General features: G+C 41.0%; 1 protein-coding gene across 7 annotated transcripts; it reads left to right on the top strand.

Annotated features, from left to right (window-relative positions):
* Positions 1–324: 324 nt before the first annotated feature.
* LOC121296394 (transmembrane channel-like protein 6) lies at positions 325–21,424 on the top strand. Of its 7 annotated transcripts, none has more exons than XR_005947058.1 (21): positions 2,987–3,099; positions 8,785–8,972; positions 10,521–10,651; positions 10,851–10,988; positions 11,098–11,256; positions 13,128–13,233; positions 13,510–13,591; positions 13,975–14,232; positions 15,082–15,287; positions 15,826–15,970; positions 16,528–16,683; positions 17,367–17,542; positions 17,704–17,815; positions 18,067–18,176; positions 18,474–18,569; positions 18,756–18,831; positions 19,236–19,369; positions 19,751–19,927; positions 20,398–20,451; positions 20,869–20,964; positions 21,385–21,424. XR_005947058.1 is itself a non-coding variant. In XM_041221903.1 (21 exons), the coding sequence occupies exons 2-21, from the start codon at positions 8,917–8,919 to the stop codon at positions 21,409–21,411; spliced, it is 2,520 nt and encodes an 839-aa protein (XP_041077837.1). In that variant the 5' UTR covers positions 2,988–3,099; positions 8,785–8,916; the 3' UTR covers positions 21,412–21,424. The 7 variants fall into 7 exon arrangements, 6 of the variants coding, with proteins under 6 accessions (XP_041077836.1, XP_041077838.1, XP_041077837.1 ...); XM_041221903.1 differs by having other exon boundaries at positions 2,988–3,099; positions 20,373–20,451; XM_041221902.1 differs by lacking the exon at positions 2,987–3,099 and adding an exon at positions 325–421 and having other exon boundaries at positions 20,373–20,451; positions 20,869–21,424.
* The last annotated feature ends 1,020 nt before the right edge of the window (positions 21,425–22,444 follow it).

The raw sequence follows: 22,444 nt of genomic DNA, 5'->3' as shown, positions 1-22,444 counted from the left end.
ACAACAATAGAAGCAAGGCAAACCATGGTAAAGTATGGTAAATGCACAGTCATAGAAAAAGCATAGGGAAATGGTGCAGATATCCTGTGCTCTCAATCGCTGCCTTATGTGACATTTAATAGATCTATACGTGCAATTTAGTAGTAAAAGACTAAGAGAGACAAATGATAATGTCCCCGACCTTAATAGAAATACCTTGAGTGAGCACCATGCTGTGACGTCTCATAACAAAGCTGCATTAATGCATTCAGCAAGGCTTATTGCGGATTGGTATGTCACATGACAGGAAACCAAGATTAGACCATCGCTTCCTCACTGAAACAAAAGCTGAACATAGCATCCTACTGACATTTCTATATTCTGATGAGTGTGACTTCTCAGGGCCAAGGGAGTGTGTTTGGATGCCGCTAGACTACAGACAGTAAGTGTTTCTCTTTATAGTTCCTCTGCTCAGTTTGTTACTTGGATACTGTGTGGGGTGACACAAGCTTGAACACACATGTGATGAGTCTGCCGGTCTCAGCCTTATGCCCATTGGGCCCTGAGGCTGTCTCACTAGTGTCTCACTACTGTCTCACGAGTTGCCCTGTATGCACGACAGCCTGCTTAGAAGACAGGCTGTCTCTTGCTGAAATGCTGTCTACCACTGATTCGTGGTCTACTGCCAGTGATGACATGATCTGAATGGGAGTTGTGTTTGTTGGTAATGGTGGTTGGCAGGAGAGGTTGAGTCAGAACATTGTGAAATTACCACACACCTGTCCGGCACTGTAATGCTCTGTGCTGTTCTTGCCAGCCAGCTGTTCTGGTCCCAGCTGCAGCCGTTGCTTTCAGACTAGACACTTTCAAAGACTCTGTATCACAAGGACAGTATAGTAGAACCTGCTTTTATCTGAACCACACTCTAATGGACTAGCAGTGTTTCCCAACCCTGGTCCTAGGGACCCCTGTGTCTGCTGGTTTTTATTCTAATCCAGTTATCAATTACAAAATCGAACCCTCAATTGAACTATTCATTAGCTTAATTCAACCTTTTTAATTGTTTTCAGCTTTTAAACAGTTGGAGATTTCAAGTCAGCTATACCATTTTATGAGTAACTTGAAATTGGCAACTTTTTAGGAGCTGAGAACAATTAAAAAATGGATTATTAGTTTAATTAAGGGTTTGAGAATTGAAAACTCAATTGGAATGGAAACCAGCAGACACAGGGAGCCCCCAGGACCAGGATTGGGAAACCCCAGACAAGGGCACTGGTTCCTCACACAGTCCAGTCCTGATGCCAAGTCCTTGGATTATTATAATAGAATAGGTGCTACTAAAGGAGGCTTCAACTCTTTGGGGCACTGGAGTGGATTAAAGGTTGCTTTGTAGCAGTGGTGACCTCTGTACTGTACAAGCAAAGACATGACTTGAACATGCATTGCATAGCTGCAGTACGTGGGCTTGTCTTTCCTGTGAGCTGTTTGACTGCTCCCACAGGCACACCAGCACAGCCTCACTCAAGCATTCACTGTATCTTTTTACAACACCTGAGAACATAAGACTGCCTACTTCCTGAAGCTAAAGGACTTCATGGAACAAATTAATCAGATTTGTACACTCATACTGAAAGCATGTTTTTGCTTATGACAGACTGAGGTAAAGACTAAGTTTTGAAATAGCTTACTCTTTGAAAAGTTCTTGCCCTAGTTTTAAAGGCCAAAGTGACTAAATTTATGAAAATTGATTGATTATTTTACTTTTGTAGTTAATTAACTATTAAGGAATTTCATTTGGAAAAGCTACCAACCTCGACATCATTTCTTATTTCTCATGTACGGTCCAAATGTGTCCAACATAATAAATTATTAATATCAAAGCGTAATCACAGTGCTAAATGAATTTACAGTAGAGAAATGACACACTGTAATAAACACACAAACAGCTGCTGATAGCTCTTTAAAACATTTTGAAACTAGCAGAACTGTAAAGTACAAGAATAAAAATAATTTATTTTACAGTAGTAAATGATTTATCTGGTGTTCAGTTTAAAGTGAGGGCATCTGCCCTTCTAGGATTAGTTATGGGGCTGAGAACTTTTTTTTTAGTTTTTTATATATTAAAAAACTAGAAACCTCAGAAGTAAACTGCTGTATCATGGTTGCAGCTTAACTAGAGTGATTTTGAACTGCAGTCAGTTAATGTGGTCAGTACAGAATATCTTCAACAGAGGAAGAAATGATACATTTTGTATGCATTGCTTTACTTATTTTAATTATGGAGTAAAACTTTTTTTTTTTTTTTTTAGTAATTGTTTAAAGAAAACAAAAAAGTAGCACAAAAGTTGTCATTTCCATGAAACTGAGATTTGGCATTCAAATTGATTAGATTAACAAGTAAATACAACAAGCTTTCATTCCCTCAAGTGTGTGTGTGATTTAATTTAGTGTAAATGCAATTTTAAAGCACCGGTGTGTGTTATTTTGTGGTACACTTTAATAAGTGGTACACCGTCTGCCCTTACCCGGGCTTATGCAAACGATTTCAGCTCAGAAAACAAGGAAACGTCCATCTGAACGGGGTACGGTGTACTGAGCTTGGTCCTTAATGTTATTTTTAACATCTTTTTTTTCACAATTCAGGAAATGTATGTGACTTTAACTGATGAGCAACAAATTGGTTTATCTAAAATTGTAAACATCCGATTTTGTGGGTGAACTACAGTTTGTCTTGTTCGTAGTGATGCGTGCAGTAGTCAATCACAGCATTGACAGCGTACCATTTTCTGGCGTTAAACGAGAAGTCCCTACGGGTACCACGTTCTGACAATGCACCACTTTCTACACAGTAAATAGATATTGATATAGCTAACAAAGTATAGCATTAAAATCAATCGCCATATCTTGTTGTGCGCACTATGAAACTTTGAGCTTCAGAACGCCACAGTGTAGTTCTTATCAAGTGGGTCAACTACATTTCCCAGAGTACACCGCAAGTGTCAATGGAAGTTACCTGCCAGGTAGGATGTGGCAGGGAGAGCAAAAAATGAGTAATATTCCTACGTTTTTCTGAAAGGAATAAAGCTCGACTTACGTACGGAGCGCGGCATTTTACAGAAGGTAAGAAGATACTTAATTAAAAACAATTTATTCTGAAAAAATATATAGTAACAATTACATGTGTAAACTTTGTAAAGGTTTCTTTAAAAAAAAAGGTTTATAGTTGAGTAACAACTATACATCGGGTGTGTTCTGCAATAGTCTAATATTGTGTTTTTTGTTTTTGTTTGTTTGTTTTGTTTTTAAAACATGTTCAGCGCGTTTTCAGTGCATATATGCAGTGTTTACTTTCCAGTAATACATTCAAAACTTCAAACGGATACAGTGTTTAACTGTAAGGTTGAAACGCGAAAACAAAAGTAATATTTTTTCAATACAAAACCAGGGTGTGCCTCAGATAAGGCAGGTAGATGGTAGGGCTGATGAAAACATCGGCATGTTTACTGTGGTTTATTAAAAAAACAAAAAAAACAAAAACAAAAACAAAAAAAACAAACAAAAAACTTTGCAAGAATCAAAATAAATTAAATGTGTGGATTGTTGTGTTTCTTAAAAAAAAAAAATCAAACTGCGTGTCTGACGACTTGTTTACACTAATAATAATAATAATAATAATAATAAGTAGCAGAATACTTTGTTTATCAAAGCGTATGGTAAGCTGACTGGTCTTTTATGAAGTACAGAATGAAACGTGTCCAGCTTCTTTTTTTTTTTTTTCCAGTCAGACATGCTATGGTACACTTAAAATAAACACAATGCAATTGGAAACCCTTTATCACACTTGTTACAAGAGCACGATATTAAGTTAGCACGGAATAGGATTGTACCATTTTTGTCTGGAAACTTTTGTAGAGGGGTAACTACAAATCCTGCGGAAAGTGTTTTAAGCATCGCGTTTAGAAAACCACACAAAGAGCTTTCAATGCAGTACTTGTCGGACATTTTTAAATTGTTTTATTTAATGATTTTTTTTTTTTAAACCGATACAACTAAAAACAGCGGAATTGCTAAATATATGCCCCCCCCCATGATGAAAATAGTACATGCCTTAGTGGTTAACATTCTTGATAGTAGTAAAGTCCGATTGCAAAGTGGTAGAGGAAAAAGCAGGTTGTGAGAGTTTCTTTGGGAAATTTGGGGTGAGTAGAAAGGCAGTCGGAGGTTTGTGTGTGTAAGTTATTGCTTTGTTGTCATAGTTATCTTTTTATTTGCAAAGTTTAATACCCAAAACACATAAAAGGCATTGTGATGTGAAAGTGGAAAATATGTTTTTGTACATATTTTTTTATTATTATTATTCTAAACCGTTTTTATTGTTTAATTGTGCAAAAGTAGTGCATGCGCGCTCAGAATAACGTGATAAGACTTGTTGGACTGTGCACGTATTCCAAGTGTGCTTAAAAACAGCCCAGGGGCTAGACTGCAGTGACAGTCAACCAAATATATTACATTGAAAACCAATTCTTCATTGCAGATGCACACCAACCACTTGCATTGAATTTGAGAAGCGCGTGACTTTCTGCTAGGTTGACTACAGAACACAGTAGTACTGGCGTAAAATACTAATAGCCTTGTTAACTCTCTCGTGCTCGTTTCAAAGTTTACAATTCAATAACTACACACATTTTGTTAATGTGGTAAATGTCATACCTGCACAAACTACAGTGCATCACCCTGTAAGCTGTTTGTGAGAGCGGGACGCCGTGCCCTCAGTTTGCAAAACAATAGGAGATGGATTCCCATGCAGCGACCTATCAAACAGAGGGGTTGGAGACTCATTGTTTGTTTAGACTTTGCACTGTGATGTAATCTGACTGGTGTGTGCACCAGGTCTTGGGTATGCCACCATGTGTTATTTCTATGACTTCTTTCCATATGACTGGATCTGGTTAGGCAATTAAGGTGGGGTTACATTTTTTTGTTTTTGCAAAGTTAGTTAGTGCTGGAAGAGTCCAAAATGTGTGGCCCACCGTTTAACTGTAGGATAGCATGCAGGTTTAAAAGCATTGTCTCCCAAACAGAGGGTGTCTATGAGTGTGCACCAGCCCCGGAATGCATCTGCATGTTCTTGCCAGGCAGTTCGGTAAACTTGGTCGTTGCCCTTCCAGTCCAGCAAGAGATGGACAAGTGTTGTTTATCAGGTAATCCCTGTTGGCACCATTCCTGTGTATGAGAATGTGTTCTTTTGGACCTGTCCCTTTCTGAGTTTTAATCTAATAGAGTCCTTCTCTGGAGGTCGGAGGTGGAGACGTAGGACTGAGTTTGGTTCATTTGTTTCAGTGCAATGCAGACTGTTCAAAAAGACTGTGTTCACGACAGCATTTTTCTCAAGTAAGCTCTGTTACTCACCGTGGTGCATGTGCGGCATGCGATTACAAAAGGAATGGAGTTCTTTTCTTCCCAGAGTTCGTTTCCAAGTGAACTCAGTTCAGAAGGTTTAGAAACAAACCACATGTGAAAAGCCCTAAGAGGCTGTTCCGTGCAAAATGAACACACACTCGATGGTTTCCACTGAGTTCTCCACTGAACTGGATGAGCAGGCACTTTTTGTACATGTTCCCTGCCTTTGTGGTTCTCATGATTCCTTTAGGGAGGTGGGGAGGGGGGGTTATTTCCCAGCAAGCTCAGCCTCTGGATACATTTTAAAATAAGAGCTCTGTTGGAGGCAGGAAATTGGCCGGCACCCATCAGCACAATAATATAGGGTATTTCAAGGATTCCAAGCCATCGTATTCTGTGCAACACTGTGCATAGCACATACAGCTCTTATGTTTAGTACCAGAGTACAAACTTTGTATGTTTAATATTCAATGGTTATGTTTTGCGGAGCACTGGTGCCCACTATGCTGTAATGATAAGCTGGGATTGGTTTAATTGATAAGGGTTCAAAAATGATGGTTCTAATCATTCCTTTCGCTGTTAAATTATATTCATTTTTATACTGCATGACCCGTAAACTGGGATGTCTAAATTAAATTAAGCGTTACTTTAGGGAAAGCGTCTCTCTTTGCAAGAAACATTGGTTTGAGCAGATAGAAGCTTTTACATTTTCGGTTCCCTAACCAATGCATGAGGTGACATTTCTTATACAGTAAGAGACGTCCTGCACAAGATGTGTTGGATTGTATATTTGTTTATTTTGCGATGCTGCTAATGCTACTATCCGCATATTATATAAATACACAAAGAAAAAAAAGTATAGACCTAAACAAACAGTACAAGGCTTCTTTTCTGGTTCTATACATTTTGTATACTCATTGAAAGTGTGTAGACTGAAAAACAATTGCAGCTGTCTTTATTGTCCTGTAAAAAAACGTGCGTTGAGAATGTTTGATCGGCTGGTTAATTAGACTGGGACCCTGCAAGCGGTCAGTAATAGAATCCATGTGGTTTTTGTTTTGTAAATTGCACTGTGGAAATTTTGCAATCCAGACAGCTTATTTCCTGACTGACAAAGAGTGATTTGGCTTGTCTTGCTTTCATAACTCATGATCGCTGTCAAATACCCGCAAACTGCATGCCGATAATATCCTGTAGTACAGATCTGATCGAAGACAATAAGCCAGAAATTCTTATGTGGAGATGGATGCTTTTCTTCTGACAAACTAAACGTTACATTGGAAATCCAACACCTCTCCAGGCTTTCATTACCCTCCAGTCCTTTTTTTTTAATTGCAAAATTAAGTTGAGCTGTCCCTGCCTGGCCATTTAGAGTGTAGTGCTGGAATACTGGACTAAATGCCAATCTGGAGTGGGCTAGCTGGTGTGATATGCATATAGTACTTGGCAGTGTTGCTCTACAAGGGCAATGTATTACATAAAAGGATGCAGAGGTATTTGGTATGAGTGAGGCACGCTGGCTGTCGTGGGATTAATTGTGATGTCAGGCCTGGTAAGACTGATTGCATAACAGTCTTTAATAAGACACACCTGAGCTTGCTACCTGTATGCTGTGTCTAATCAAGCTCGTAGTAAAACCTGGAATGGGTGGAACAGCAATGCAATAGCAGACTTTCTTCCTTTCCTGTGCATACTGGGAACAGGAGCTGTGTTTCTGTGCTTTGACAAAACCAGTTGATCTCAGCTGTATACTTGCTATAAGGACTTGTTTCCAATCAAAACTATATTCTTTCATTACTGTGGCTTTCAGTTCCTTATCCCTTACTGTCTGGATCCATTTAGTTTGAAACCCAAATGCAGGCAACTAAGAAGGTAAGCATAGCAGTAAGTTGCAGTCCATGGAAACCGAGCTGCAGTTTCCCTGAGATGGTGGTGATGATGTGTAGGGTTAACAAGGCTGTGTGAAGCAGGGCGACGGGCAGCTTTCCAAGAGCTGTGGGTGGGGGCTGAAGAGGGTCCTTGGAGATCAGATTGCATTTATTTGAATTTTCCATTTGGATCTCTGTAGACCTAAAACCTTAATGTTGTCAAATGAGTCTCCACCCTCGAAAGGATATAAAACACAGAGCTTTTATTGCTGCAGTTTGTGGTTCAATGGTAGACTTCTTATTGAGACAAATTGGTTGTGAATGTTAATATAAGGGCATGTTACTGAACCTCTATTGTTACATGTTTATCAGGAATGCACAGGCTAGATGCAGCTTATCTTGGGATCGGCAATTCTCATTTTGTAGTATAATTTGGTTATTTTAGTCATGACTGTTTGAAGGTCTCAATGTCAAGAGCTGCATTGGGAGACACAGAAAATCAGAGGGGTGCAGACTGACAGCCAGTCATGGTCTGTGCAGGGATGGAAGTAAGACTCCTATTGTATAGCAGTTTTACTCATTCTAGATTTGAATACATGCTTGATTAGCCAGTGTATAGGTAACAAGCTCAGGCATGTCTTATTAAACTCATAGTTAAACCAGGAATGGATCAAACTGCTTTGCAATGGGAGTTTTGTTTCCATCCTTGCAGTTATCGTACATACTGAGCTTGCTGTTCCTCTGTATAGTGCATTTTATATCATTTTGTTGCTGCAAATAGTAGCTGCTCTCTGGTTATATGATTTCTACAGTGACATTGTGGCCAGCAGGTTTCAAGGGGTGGGTGTTTGCTGGGAACAAAGGATGAGATCATAGGGTCTATTCAGCTGATCTGAATACCGCTGTTGTTTAAAACATAAAACAAGGGTACTTCAAAACAACCAGCCTCTCTAGCAGTGTGTATGAGTCTATTTTTATCTTTAAAAGTAAGTAAAAAGGGCAGGTTTGGTGTTAGAATGTCCACAGTTTAGCTTTATTAGAGACCCCCACATGTCTTTCCATCAGAGCATCTGTGTTTATACTAGTCTAAGTGTGTTGGCACCAGAAAGAGCATGATCTGAGTCATAGAGTTTTCATTGTTTTAAACTGCACTTACTAATAAGCAGATTAACACTTGCTGACATGTGTGATATTTTTAAGTTTAAGATGCAAGCGTTTGTATGTAACACTAGAGCAATTCTGTTTGGCCAGTGATGTTAGAATTGTCCAGGTTCACCTAGCCCAGGGGTCTCCAACCCTGGTCCTGGAGAGTGACTGTTGGTTTTCGTTTCAACCAATCTCTGTTACTTAATTTAACCAATTATTGGCTTAATTAGTCAAGATGAACAGGAGTTCCAGATCTTTAGCCACTGATTATGTAAGGCACCTGTAAAACCTGCTGGATAGGGCCTCTTGGGGACCGCTGACCCAGCCTGTGTTCCCTGCTTACTCCGCTGTTTTTGAATGCCAGCTCATGTCTGACTGTTTTCCTTTTAAGGTAACGGGAAACATGACAGGAGCAAGGCAGGGTGCTGATTGGGTAAAACTGCCTCTCTGACACCTCTGCCATCCAACAAGACAGCAAGGTCACTCGAAGGTCACAGAGAGCAAGGTGGACAGATTGACGGCGATGGCCCGGAGCATCAGCTTTCACCTTGACCTCTCAGAAGCTGAGGAGGGGCAGCAGTGAGTTCACAGCTCAGAGATGGAAATAAGAGTCCTATTGCATAGCAGTGTACTCCATTTATGGTTTTAATACGAGCTGATTTGCCCCAGTGTATAGGTAACACGTTTGGGAGTGTCTTATTAAACTGCTGTATCTGTGTGCAGGTCATGGTTCAGATTGCAGCTTAATTGTCTAACTCAAAACCAATGAGGAAAAATAAGTTAAACTAGGAGCAAAACTAACAGAGCAAAATGCATTTACAGCCCTCTATCAGCGCACGCCTATTGTGTTGTGAAATGAATATCTATGGTATAAGCATGATTGTATTTAGGTAATATTTGTGTAAAAATGTTTTGCTTTATAATATTTCACATAATGTACAGGGTCTTTCTAATATCCCCTATAGAAGTCTCCCATAGTATAAGAATAGCAAAGTGCAATAAAGCACAGTGAAAGCATGGTAAAGCATAGGGAAGCATTGTAACGCACAGAGCGGTATTGTAAAGCACAGAGGTATGGTAAAGTATAGGGAAGCTTTGTAAAGCACAGAGAGGTATGGTAAAGCATATTGACAAAGCAAACCAGGGTAAACTGTGGTAAATGCATAGCATAAACATAGTAAAAGCATATTAAAAGTGCAAAAATACCATAGTGTGGTAAAATATTTAAAAAAAAAAAAGGAAAGTATTTAACATTATAGTTCAATATCAGGGTTCAGAACAGGATATAGCACATTATGCTAGTGTTAGTTTTTTCCTTTTTTTTTCTATATAACATTCCCCTTCATGGAGCTACAGCACTGTGGTACATTCCCAGTCATCAGTTAGTCTGCCTGCAGTGTGACAGCATGTCTCCTGAGTGTTGTTCATGCTATTGTCTTCTTCAGTACAGAAACATATAGCTTGACTCATTTCCTGTCAGCCTTCACTGTGGTGTAAGCATGGCCTGAGTTCACTCCCTTGCCTTTTTATTAGTGTTTTGCATCTTGACCACCTTTTTCCTAAATCCTATATATTAATCTAAACCACCAGATCTGGGTGCTGTCCTTGTTTGATATCCGAGAAGTGTAATTGTGACAACTATTTGTCCCAAAACCTCTCAGCGTTTTTTTTTTTCTTGCATCTTCTGTTTCTTTAGGATTAGTGTCTCTTCTAATAAAGTGCAGCGTTGCTGAAAATACCAAGGTTCTATTTTTTTTTTAAAGCAGTTTGCAGTATGTGTTGCAGTGTATTCTGAATCTCCACAGGCCTCACGAATACCCAAGACTGCTTGTACAACATAGTGGAGGATAAATAGAAATTCATCGAACAGTACTGCAGTCAGCGTGCTGCATAATCAATAGTACTATGTGGAATTTTGCCCTGTAAAAGTGGCTCATTTTGTTCTATCAACACTACTGTTTTAATGCTTACTTGCCAGGTTATTCGGTAGCTCCTGATAAAGCCACTGCTGCTAGCTGTCAGCAGCTGTGTCCATCTGATGTTAAAAAGGCCTGTAATGGAAGTATTGTCTTGTCTTGCTGGCATTATTAAGGCGAGAAACAGATGTCAGAATCCCTGTCTGTACAGATCCCTGGACTTCTCTCCATACGACGAGAACATTGTCCACGACTCCTTCAATGAGCTGATCGAGGAGCAGAGCCAAAGTCAGGATGGGTTTGAGGTCTTCGAGATGGAAGACATGGCTGACAGGGGGAGAGGTACAAGGGGAGAGGGAGGGAGGGGGCTGCTTTAGTTTTAGATGTCATTCCTTCGTATAAAGTTTTTCAATAAGGTGTATTAGCGGCCCTATTTTGAAGCAAGTTTCCGGAGAAATAAATAACGTCTTTTTAAAATTTTGTTCCCAGTACATCCCCTGAGGGTTCTGGGTATTAACCGGCTCTTCTTTGTGTCCCTCAGAAAACCCAGCCTTCCTGGCATCTCCGCTGCACGGCCGCAGCAACAGGGAGCAGAGACGGGAGGAAGAACCGCTGCTGAGTGAAAACTTCTCCCCGGTCACCCTGAGAGTGTTGTCTGCCATGCCGAGCCGCACCATCGGTGAGTGAGTCCGCGTTCATAGTGATTTGCCATGTGTTCATCCACTTTCTTTTAAAATCTATTTCCCCTGAATGGAGTAATGGTATTGTTGTTATTTTCTCGTCTCCAGGCCGCAATCGCGGAGCAATCATCTCGCAGTACTACAACCGCACAATGAAACTGCGACGCCGACGAAGCCGGCCGTCCATCCGGGACCTGTCCCGCTCCGCCCGCCCCAGTATCTGTGGATACCGAGTGGAGACGGACCCAGAGGCAGCAGCAGAGGAAGGTCAGTGCACCAGAAATATTAAGAGACAGATATGTGGAGTGTTTGTTCTAATGCAAAGTTTGCAATGTTTTTCTTCAAGAGGCCTATCATTTTGGGTTGGAGACCGTACTACCAGGTGATATACCGTAAGAATGTGTTCCAAAGCAAATGTAAATGTTGGCATCTTGACATTGTATAGCACCAGGACTATGATCTGGTTTGTATTGTTTTTGTTTTGTGGGTTATCGGAGAGAAGTGCACATAGCTTAATGCAGTAATATCTCCGACTTCCCCCAATTTTAAAACCTAGAGAAGTGAGATGACACTACACACCCAATGCAGTGAAGCCTTTACTGTAGCTTTTGCTTTTTGTTGTTTGTTGTTTTAACTCGGAAGCTAGGTAGTATTGCAGTAGTGTGTTGCTGCAGAAATTAGTAGAAATGGGAAGTCCAAACTGAATGTCAGTGTTTCTTTTGAACAGATGACTTCAGAAAACGCCTAGAGTATATAGTAATATATCGTTCTGTAGTAATATATTGTTATTATAAGGCTTCCAAGCTGGCTTGGGAAGCCTATTCTTATTGTAAAGTTTTTTTTTTTTCTTATTGTCGTTTTTTTTCCGAATACTTTAAACTGCTCCTGTTCGCTCGTGGTGTAACTAATCAACATGAAACTTGGGAGGTATCATCCCGTGTAGATTACAGTTCAGATGCAAAAAAAAAATTGTGCTCCTGCGTCAAACAAGATGGCCAGCTGACGCATTTCTTTAAAAACCTTTCAAAATCTTCTTCTTGGGAAGCGATGAATTGATTGATCTGAAACTTCACATACGTCATCAGCAACCAAACCCGCTTCAAGTTTGTGAAACTCTGAACTTGGTAGGCATCATCCTGGAGACAGTGGAATTCAAATATGGAAAAATGGTGCTCTTTGTAAAGTAAGATGGCGGCCAGACCTACATTTTCTCAAATTTAAAACTGCTTCAGTTGAAAAAATGGTTTATCATCCCTGTGTCAATACAGTTGACTTTTTCAAAAATGGTGTTTGCGTGTAAACCAATATGGCCGCCTGACACATTTCTTTAAAAACCTTTCTGAATCTTCGGTCAACTGTAAAACTAGCTTATAACTCCTTACAAAATGCAGATAGGTTAGTGATTACTATGGAAAACACATAAGAAACCATATATGCTCTATCCAAAAATCACCTTGCTTGTGTTTAAAACTAGCTTATAACTCCTTACAGTATGTAGATAGGGTCGTGGTTACTATGGTGTTTAAAATTATAAAGCATCGAGAGATAATGAACTAACTGCTCCATAAAAATGATCTGTTGCAGACACTTGTGCTGCTACAGCTTGCCAAAATTTCTAACTGGTACTGAGCTTGGAAGCTGTAAAACTGCCTGGCAGTTCTAGTTGTTGTTGTTGTTATTATTATTAATTGCTCATTTAGCAGATGCTTTTATCCAAAGCAACTTAGAGAGACTAGAGTGTGATGTATGCACTGTTGCAGAGTCACTTAAAATAGGACCTCGGTTTAACGTATCATCTGAAGGACGGAGCACAAGGAGTTTAAGTGACTTGCTCAAGGTCACACAATGAGTCAGTGGCTGAGCGGGGATTAGAACCAGGGACCTCCCGGTAAGCCCTTTTCTTTAACCACTGGACTATCGAGCCACTAGCAACTAAAACACAGATTTACCAGAGTCAGTTTGTATGGTAGCTTTGCAGTTTTCTTTTGCTTTTTGTCATGGTTTTGTAGTATTTTGCCATAGTTTTACCACGGTTTGCTTTTTTTTGCTTTTTTTTTTTAAATGCTTTATTCCCCTTTTTTTTTTATATATAAGTTAATGCAGATGACCACTTTCTATGTCCTTTTATATATTATCAGAAAATAGACAACACCTGATCGACAACTTGCAGAACCTCTCTGTGAGTGATAGGGGGCGTATGCTGAAAACCATGCCCCTCAGCCTGCTGGAGAAGAAGAGTCTGAGGTAAGAGACTGGCATGCAGAGTGCCATTTCAGGGCGGAGTTCATTAGCAATCTTCTAGCACTCATCTAGAACTCATTAGCAATAGTCTAGGATTGCCCAACAGAGGGTACCATTAGGTAATCCAAGATTATTCAGCGTCTATGATGACTGATGGAATATGTTTACATTGTTGGTACTCCTGCTGTGCAGCATGTTTGTATCTTTGTGCATTAATGTGTATCTTGAGTTGTGGTTTTATGTTGCTGTGAAGAGACCTTTGTGTATTTTCCTCCCCAGACATGCCTGCAATTCGAAGGGGTTTCCCCGTTCCAGGAACCAGATACCCTGCTGCAGTCAGCTCAAATACTACCTCATCATCGTAAGTATACTCCAAGTGTCCTTTACACACACTTGGCAATGCAGTGTCCCACAGTCCTGTTCGTTTCCACACTGAAATAGCTTTACTTGTCTGTCTGCCTGAATTGCATGACTAGAATTTCTCCAAGCAGACAATATGGAAAGCATAGCTATATACCTAGAACCGTAAGTTTCACAAAAACATTTCTTTTTTAAATGAGGTCCGTTATAGTGGACAGTAGGGTGCCCTAGTCGGGATGTTTGTCTGCTTGACTTCCTCTGGTTGTGCTGAATTCCGGAGGCGTGTTGAAGTTCTGGGTGTATCTCTGAATTCCGGAGGCGTGTTGAAGTTCTGGGTGTATCTCTCACTCTTTCTCTCTCTCTCTCTCTCTCTCTCTTTCACAGGGTTTTCGTCATGGCTGGTACAGTTTGCTCTCCTTCCTGCACTCTCTGCAGCTGTGGCACGTGGCCCTGAAGAAGTTAAGCGGACGCTTCGGCACTGGCGTTCTCTCCTACTTCGTCTTCCTCAAGACGCTACTGCTCTTCAACGTCTTCCTCCTCCTCGTCAACGTTTTATTCCTCGCTGTCCCACAGGCAGCCCACCCGCCCAGCGAGCAGACCCACCGCCCCCCCTTCCAGGGGCTGGAGGTGCTCACCGGGGCTGTAAGTCACGCCTCTTACAATGGTTTGCTCAGATTACAATTACAATGATATTTTGTTCAATTATAAGTACAGTTATGCTGCGGTGATTAGAATTCTAATTACAATTGTTAAAATGTAACATCAACAGCTACACACATTTGACATGTTTGAGATAACCAAGCAATAATCACAGGTACAAATACACAAACATACTATTTTATTTTTTTCAAACAAATCAATGGTTGAAAATATGAGAATAAGGATCAATCAATGTAAAATACAGCATGGAACTGGGAAGGATTGATTAACCTTGGAAAGGTGTGTAACTGAACTGTAACTGAACAGTTATATGGTACAATTACAACTGCACTTACGCAGGTGTGCTAAGGGTTAATTTCAATTACATTGCAATTGCGATTGAGCCCAAGTCTGCTGTTGACCATCCCCTTTCCCAAAGCCCCTTAATTGTCCTTTCTGTGTTCAGTATCTGCTTAGTTTTAATCAAGCCCTGTTTTATACTGCCAAGGGGCAAAAGACATATGAGGGGCAGGGAGAGATTCAGATTGGCTTGATCTAGCCCAGGATGGAGAGGAAGTGGCACTGTAAGGGCTATCAAGTCCCTTTAGCTGTTTGCAAATTAAGTTATAGGGCATGACTGTGTGTGTGTCGGTGTGGAATGTCAGGGCTCCTGAGAAGTGGCGATATCCCACGATGGCACAACACACAACCAGTGTGCTATGAGGTCATTTTGAAATTAAACACAACTCATAAATATGTTTAATCAGTGGCACGTTGAAATGAGTAGTGCAGTCCTTGCCATTGTATAATACGTATTGGTCTGAACCTCCCCGACTCTGGGATTCCTCACAGGGCTATTTCACAGATACGGTCCTGTACTATGGTTACTACACCAACTCCACTGTGAATGGCTGCGGTCCGGATCGTAACGGCTCGGGGTGCACCGTGGGTCAGAACAGCTTGGACAATAACACCCGCATGCCCTACAACATTCCCCTTGCATACTTCTTTATCATTGGGGTCTCCTTCTTCATCACCTGCATCATTCTGGTCTACAGGTAAGGGACTTACTGCAGGTACACAGGGGCTGGGCTGAAGCATTGAAACACTGTGCCTAACACTGGGGACCTATAGGTCATCTTGAGAGTGGCATGACAAAGAGAAACCACTCGCAATATGAGAAGTATACATTATAATAGTATCATAAAGCATACAATTGCAAGGATGGAAATAAGAATCCCACTGCATAGCAGTTTGATCCATTCCTGGTTTTACTAGGAGTCGAATAAGTCTACAATTTGGCTTATCAAGCAAGAGGGGGCTTGTTTCCATCCCTGAATTGGACATCGTAAAATCAGAATTCTTTATTTTTGCCACAAAAAACGACTTCTGGTCTTGTGTGAAAAGCAGGAAAGAAGACCCCTTTGTTCCCAAGAATTTCTCAAGTAAATAACATTGTACTGCTAGCCTTCCATCTGGTACAGGACTTTTTGACAGCCTCTTCTACAAAACTCCCACCAGTATCTGTGTCTTATTGTTTTTTGGAAAGTGTCTTGCCATTTTGCATTTCTGACTTGACCAGTGTTTTATTTCTAGCATGTCCAAGTCCTTCGGGCAGAGCTACCGCATTGACAACCCTCACGGGGACCTCGCCATGAAGATGTTCTGTTCCTGGGACTTCAAAGTAATTAAGAAGAGCTCCGTGAAGCTCCAGTGTGAGAATATCTGCACACAGATGAAGGTACCCCCCCCCCCAGCACTGGAGCATGTCTGATTGTGAATGGGATTGATTCCTGGACTCCACAGAAAACAGATGTGGGCTCGGAGTCTGTGTAAATTATATTTGGATCACAGATTTTATTAAAGTGTTTTAACTACACAAAATACAATTTTAAGTTGCATATGGTTTCACGTTCTAATACCATGTGTGCTTCTCCAATTTAAATGCATTTTGGTGTTGGAGAGAGTAGCATTAAGAACCTAGTCCTAGGGTCCAGGGAGGAGATTTCAGAAGCCTAATCTAAACCAACAAGTGTAAGAAAATAAGAACAAAAGAAAAGTTTGTGAAGAGGCCATTCTGCCCATCAAGGATCGTCCATTGTTAGCACACCATTATTCTTTCTGGAAACCGTCGATGAACAAGCTGTTAATGATAACTGTTACAAGTTCTCAAGACATGCAGTTAAAATGCCTGCAAGCTTCTTTGTATTTCAGGTCCTGAGGATCTAGACTCCAGGATGTGTGTGGGAGTTGCATTGTTTTACTCACCCCTCCCCTTTAACCCCTCTGTTCCCGCAGGAGCTGCTCTCTGAGCTGGCTCGGGCATCAGGACAGCAGACTCTGCTACAGAGGCTGGCAAGGATGATGGTGCACTTGCTGGCCTGGGTCATGTCTCTGGGGAGCACCGTGGCGTGTGCCATGGGCATCTACTACTTCTCCACATACATGCACAAGGTACAGGGGGCATGGAGGAGGCACTGCGATCTCTGATCTGCATTTTTCAGTTCACTTAATTCTTCACTTGCCACCTGCTTGAAAGAAAGATTTGTGTAATAGTCCTAGTTTACATACCAGCTTTATAGGAGGATCTGTTTTACCATTCCTATCCTATTTAAACAATTGTTTTTTGGAAGCGAGTCTCTCTTCTCTCTCTCTCTCTCTCTCGCTCTGTGCTTGCTAACCAACGCAAGCCTGTCAGTCCCATGGCAACCCTCCTCAGCCGGCCACACACAGGAATCTGTGAATTAAAACTGCGGAAAGATGGGTCATTCCCAGAACAGACACTGCAGTGTTTCAGGAATTCCTACCAGTAGAGACTTGATTCTTGCTTGTGTGAAGTCATTGGCAAGGTAACAGAGCCGTAGGAGAGTTTCCATAGCAACATCAGACCCTCCCTTCCTCCCTTCCTCCCTGTCAGGCTGGTGGTCTTAAATATTGTCAGGGTCACAGGAATGTTGTTTGTCGTACTGTACTGCACTAACTAATTATTCAGTGCTATTTATTTTTAAAAAAATGACAATTAGCAAAAAACTTCAGAAAGGGAACATAGTAACGGGGTAAAAAGTTAGGTTGTTTTAAATATTACCTGAAATTTGCACACCAAGCATGCGTTTCAGTAGCGGTCGTGTTTCTTGCAGGACCTGACCACGAGAGTGTCTCGTAACGAGACCTTGATCCACGTGGAGGCGAGCCTGCTAGCCCTGCCCGTGGTGGTGTCCACAGTGAACCTGCTTATGCCGGGCCTCTTCAACGCGGCCGCGTGGATGGAGCAGTACGATGCACCCAGCACACAGGCCTACGTCGCCATCTGCAGGTAGGAACTGGCAGGGCTTTGATGATGATAATGATGATGATGATTAATGTTATAGTTATATAGCTCTGTTATTGCACACAAGTTGGTTTCTTAGACCGAAAACTGCGTGTGAGTTTGGGTTGACTGCTTAGAGAAATGAGCGTCACTTTTGGTGCCTGCAGGAACTTGCTGCTGAAGATGTCTGTGCTGGGAGTTCTGTGTTACCACTGGCTGGGAACAACCATCAGCGGTCATGTGACTCTTTCAAAACGGGTTCGGCAGAATGGCTCTACTGTAAGTTTCTAACATTTGAAAAACTTGATTAAGGGATTGAGCTCTCTGTGGTAGACAGAGCGTCCGTTGCAGAGGACACGTTAACACTGTTTGTCTCTACTCCTGCCCCCCAGTTTCCATAAGCAGGGTGGCACAAGAGTTTTAAGAATTAAATGCCATGGGGGGGCTCTAATAGATGCAAAAAAGTGTTGCAGTGTTGAGGGGAGCAGTGAAAATGCTGTGCTGAAGCCCATCTATTGGCTTTCTCTCAGGGGGGGCTGGAGTGCTGGGAAACCTTCGTGGGTCAGGAGCTGTACCGTTTCTTGCTGATGGATTTCATCTTTACAATCTTGGACACCATCTTCGGCGAGTTTGTGTGGAGGTATGCTGTGCCACTTTAAGCTTTCTAGTGGGTAAGCCATGCTAACAGTAAATGGCTAGGTGGTTAGAGTGTGCTATTTGTTGTTTTTTGTTTACTGCAATCATTTGTGTAGCAGGCTGAAGAGGTCCAGTGTGTAAAATAAAACCCAGTTTCTAAATGTATTAAACCATAGAGCATAATGAAGAATAATTAATAAACATTGCATGGCAGAGAGCTAGGTAGACAACTGCTGCTGTTTTAAAGTTTGAAAGTTGCACAGTGTTTTTTTTTTTATGCCTCTTTGTCGTCGTCCCCCAGGTTATTTTCTCAGAAAGTGCTCAAGAGGAAAAGGAAGCCCGTGTTTGATATCGCCAGGAACGTGCTGGAGCTCATATACGGACAGACTCTCACCTGGTAAAGAACATTCCAAGCTTCAAACAATCTTCTGAACTGCCTGTTCACCAACATAGTCTATTTAGCACTCGGGGAAGCTGAAACTACCTTAACCTTACCAGAGGAGTACAGCAAAATGAAATAAAAACATTAATACAGACTCTCTCCCTTTTCTTTTTAATGTTAATTAGTTTCTTTTGTCTTCAGGCTAGGAGTGCTGTTCTCACCGCTGCTTCCTGCGATCCAGGTTATTAAACTGGTTCTTTTATTTTACATTAAAAGGGTAAGTAAATTAGATTGTATACAAAGCAAAAACCAGGCACGCTGTTTTCATTCTTAAGCGTTTTTTTTTGTGGCTAGCTTCTCAAAGCAGGAATAGGGATAGAAATAAGACTCCTCTTGCATAGCAGTTTCATCCATTCCAGGTTTTAATGCAAGCTTGATTAGCCTGAGTATATAGGTAAGGTGAGTCTTATTAAACATAGTAAAACCAGGAATGGAGCAATGCTATGCAATGGGAGTTTTATTCATCCCTGAGTAAACCAGATTTAAAAACTCTGCTCAAAACCCTTAGCTGGCAACAGGTCTTTGCAAGATAGGGTACAGTCATTGTATAAATAAACTGGACAAGGTTTGCTTGGTGTTGAAATAGAGCCCAGAGAATGCAGTTAACCTTTTCCATTTCAGACCAGCCTAATGATGAACTGCCAGGCCCCCAGCAAACCCTGGAGAGCCAGTCAGATGACCACCATCTTCATCACCCTCCTGTGCTTCCCAGCATTCCTAGGGGCAGCCGTGGCTGTCACCTACACCATTTGGACGTAGGTTTTTAGCTAATTAAATATACTTAATGAAGAACAAACAAATACTCTGAAAACTCACAATTTTAATAATTAGCTTTTAACGTTAGCTTTTTTTTAAGCTTATCAATTACTTCAAGTTTGAAATTTAAAATATGTATTTAATAGGAATTCCTCTGGAAAATAGCACAGTATACATGTACATTTATTAGGTAAAAAATGTATGTATTGTTCTGGAATTCTAGCAATCTGCATAATCTTGTATATTATTTACCGTTCTGCCAGTTTATAATGACCACTCAAGGGACAACCCAGAAGTGCAGACTTTCTCGTGGTTAGTCTTTTAATGCAGACAGGGGTGTTGCTTTTCTGATGCCTCCTGCTGCTTTCTCCGCTGTGCAGAATAAAGCCCTCGGAGGGGTGTGGGCCTTTCAGGACGCTGGACACCATGTTCGAGTCAGGGAAGATCTGGGTTCGACAGCTGGAGGAAATAAATTCCAATTTCTCCTGGTTCACCTGGATTCACAAGTACCTGGTGGAGAACCCCTTCTTCCTGTTCGCTGCTGCTGGCGTCCTTCTGTGAGTACTGAAGGGATTGGACTGGGAACTGGGGTGTTCCCAGCAGACCTGCTCTTAATTACAACTGCACTAAAAAGTTAAGTAAACTACACACTTTAACATGTTTACTCTATTTAATTACAATTATGATTGACTTGACTTCAAGTCTGGTTCACATGGCAGGCAGGAAAAACACAAACAACTGAGTCTCAAAAGCAGATAAGCTGGTAACTTAAGTGGGTTATTGTGACACTTCGGGATGGTGGTGTGTTCATTTTAAAGGTCCAATGTCCTATTCAAATAGTAAAGGCAAACCTGCTTAATATCACTGTTTCTAATGTCCCCCACTGCTTCTAATCCGCACACTGAAATGTCTGATGTGCCGTTGTAGGCTTAATAAACCTTTTTAAAATGTCAAACTTTACAGTAACGTGCTTCTGTTTTCTTCTCCCGATTTATATTGTAGAATTGTGATTTATTTCCACGCGCAGGTTGTGGGTGGACAGAGGAAAATCATCTCTTTGTTACAAGAGCAAATCGATAATGTGAGTAGTCTCCCAAGATTGAATAACGTCTTACCTGTAAAAACTGGATACCATAGGCTGTGCTTCTTTCAAGGAGTATGTTCTACAACCTTAGATACAGCCTTACTGCTACAGCTATGTTATACACACACAGCTCTACACATTGGTAAAATATACTTTACTATTAGTTATTTTTGCGCAATATAATTACTGTACTTCTGTATTAATCACATTTTCAAAAAATAACAAAATATTTCATTTTCAAATGGTGATTTAACTAAGCGAGGTTTAGTTGTAGAAGTTGTGAATTTCATGTTTTTCATTTTGGAATTTCACAGCCGGGATTTCTCTTCCCTACTAAACGAGTACGTATTTGGATGCTAGCGTATGGATCCTGGAATAATCTGTCAGACTAAAGCGATGTGCTTATTGTTTCAGGAGGGAGAGGACAAGAAATTCCTGATCACGCGCCTGCAGGATATTTATGAGAAGAAGCGGCCCATTTCTGTGCGGTTTAAACAAAAGGAGAGAAGGGTAAGCTTGAAATCATTGCCCTGTGGTTCCCCCTGATTGGGTCCTGTTTGCTGAGGAGCCCAACATCGGTATAACCAGTTAGCAGCACAAATGTACATATTTGATAGGGGAGGGCAAGGACACCCAGCCAGCCAGTGAGCGAGGAAAAGGAATCTGCAAACAGTACAGCTCCGAGAACAGACCGCTCATGTACTGTAAGAATCGCAGCGAGGCAAAGCCATTCGACCAAGAAATAAAATGGCTATGTACTTAATTCAGAGCTGGGGTGCACAAATAAATGAACTTCGAATGAATGGCTCCTCAAACTCCCACAGCTGAACTGGGCTTCAGTTCAAGAGTAGTGCTAGTCGGGGGCTGTGAAACCAGCCGTATGTGTTCATTGTATGCTGTGATCATTCTCTTTTTATTTTACGTTTGCAGGATGACAGTCGGAAGTTATCCTCGTGATAGATAGGAGGACTAATTTGGAATTAAAATGTGAAATGCTAATTTTCTCCAAAGAGACTGGAAATTAACATGCTGGTGCCATGGGCTGCATTTTAGCTGAATGATATACTGTAGCAAATAAAGACTGTGCCAGCCAGTCTCCAGCACCACACTGGTAGTGCTTCATTAGCAATGAGGGTATGGGAAGAAGTGGACTGCAACAAGGTCAGAGTTTAAAAAAACCTCTGCAAAGGGTGTGATGTTTGGGGTCTGGACCTGAAGATAAGAAGACAGATTTTTTTTTTGTGTGTGTGTGTTTTTTCCTGTATTTTTTTTTTTTAAACTAACCATGAATGTTGTATTTCTGGAAATAAGTCTTTTATATTTGATGTATTGGTGTGTTTATTGTAACATTGGGATTAATTGGTATTTTTTCTTTTGTAATGCTCAAACTGTGATATGTTGCATACAATTTTTTTTTTTTTTCATAATGTAAAATCACCTGTTGCACTGTCGTCTTTTTATATATAAAAAACAGTATAACAATGGTTATTTGTGACTGGTTAATGAATGTTGGAGGTGAAATGTTTACTTTTCACAATACACGTCTTTTTTGAAAGCTTTTATTCAGTATCGGCAACTTCGAATCCTTGAGAGGACAAGGCGCAGTGAACACAACCAATCGGGAGGCTGGAGGGGTATGACGCTTCAGAATATCAGCAATTTAAAATGTTAAAAATTCCAGACCGTTTACTTTTGCGAAACGAATCTCAACCGTCCAAAAATAAAAAAAAAAATCCCCAAAAACCCAAAAAAACTCGAAACACACATAACGGAATTAAATGGTACAACGACACCACTCCGCCAGTGGACATTGCTAGTGCAAGTGTTTGTTGCCATTTCTTGCTTTTAAAATGTATGGACAAAATACGTTGAGCATAAGTGGAGAAATACAGGCCACGCTCATTACCTGGTGCAGAACGAAGGGCCAATGTAAAACTACCGCATTCTTCCATCAAACTTACTCTTTGGCCGTTGCTTTTATGCTCTGTTT

This window comes from Polyodon spathula, chromosome 21 (assembly GCF_017654505.1).
Source record: "Polyodon spathula isolate WHYD16114869_AA chromosome 21, ASM1765450v1, whole genome shotgun sequence".
Classification (NCBI taxonomy): domain Eukaryota; kingdom Metazoa; phylum Chordata; class Actinopteri; order Acipenseriformes; family Polyodontidae; genus Polyodon; species Polyodon spathula.
This window is presented reverse-complemented; position numbering and strand designations above follow the sequence as displayed.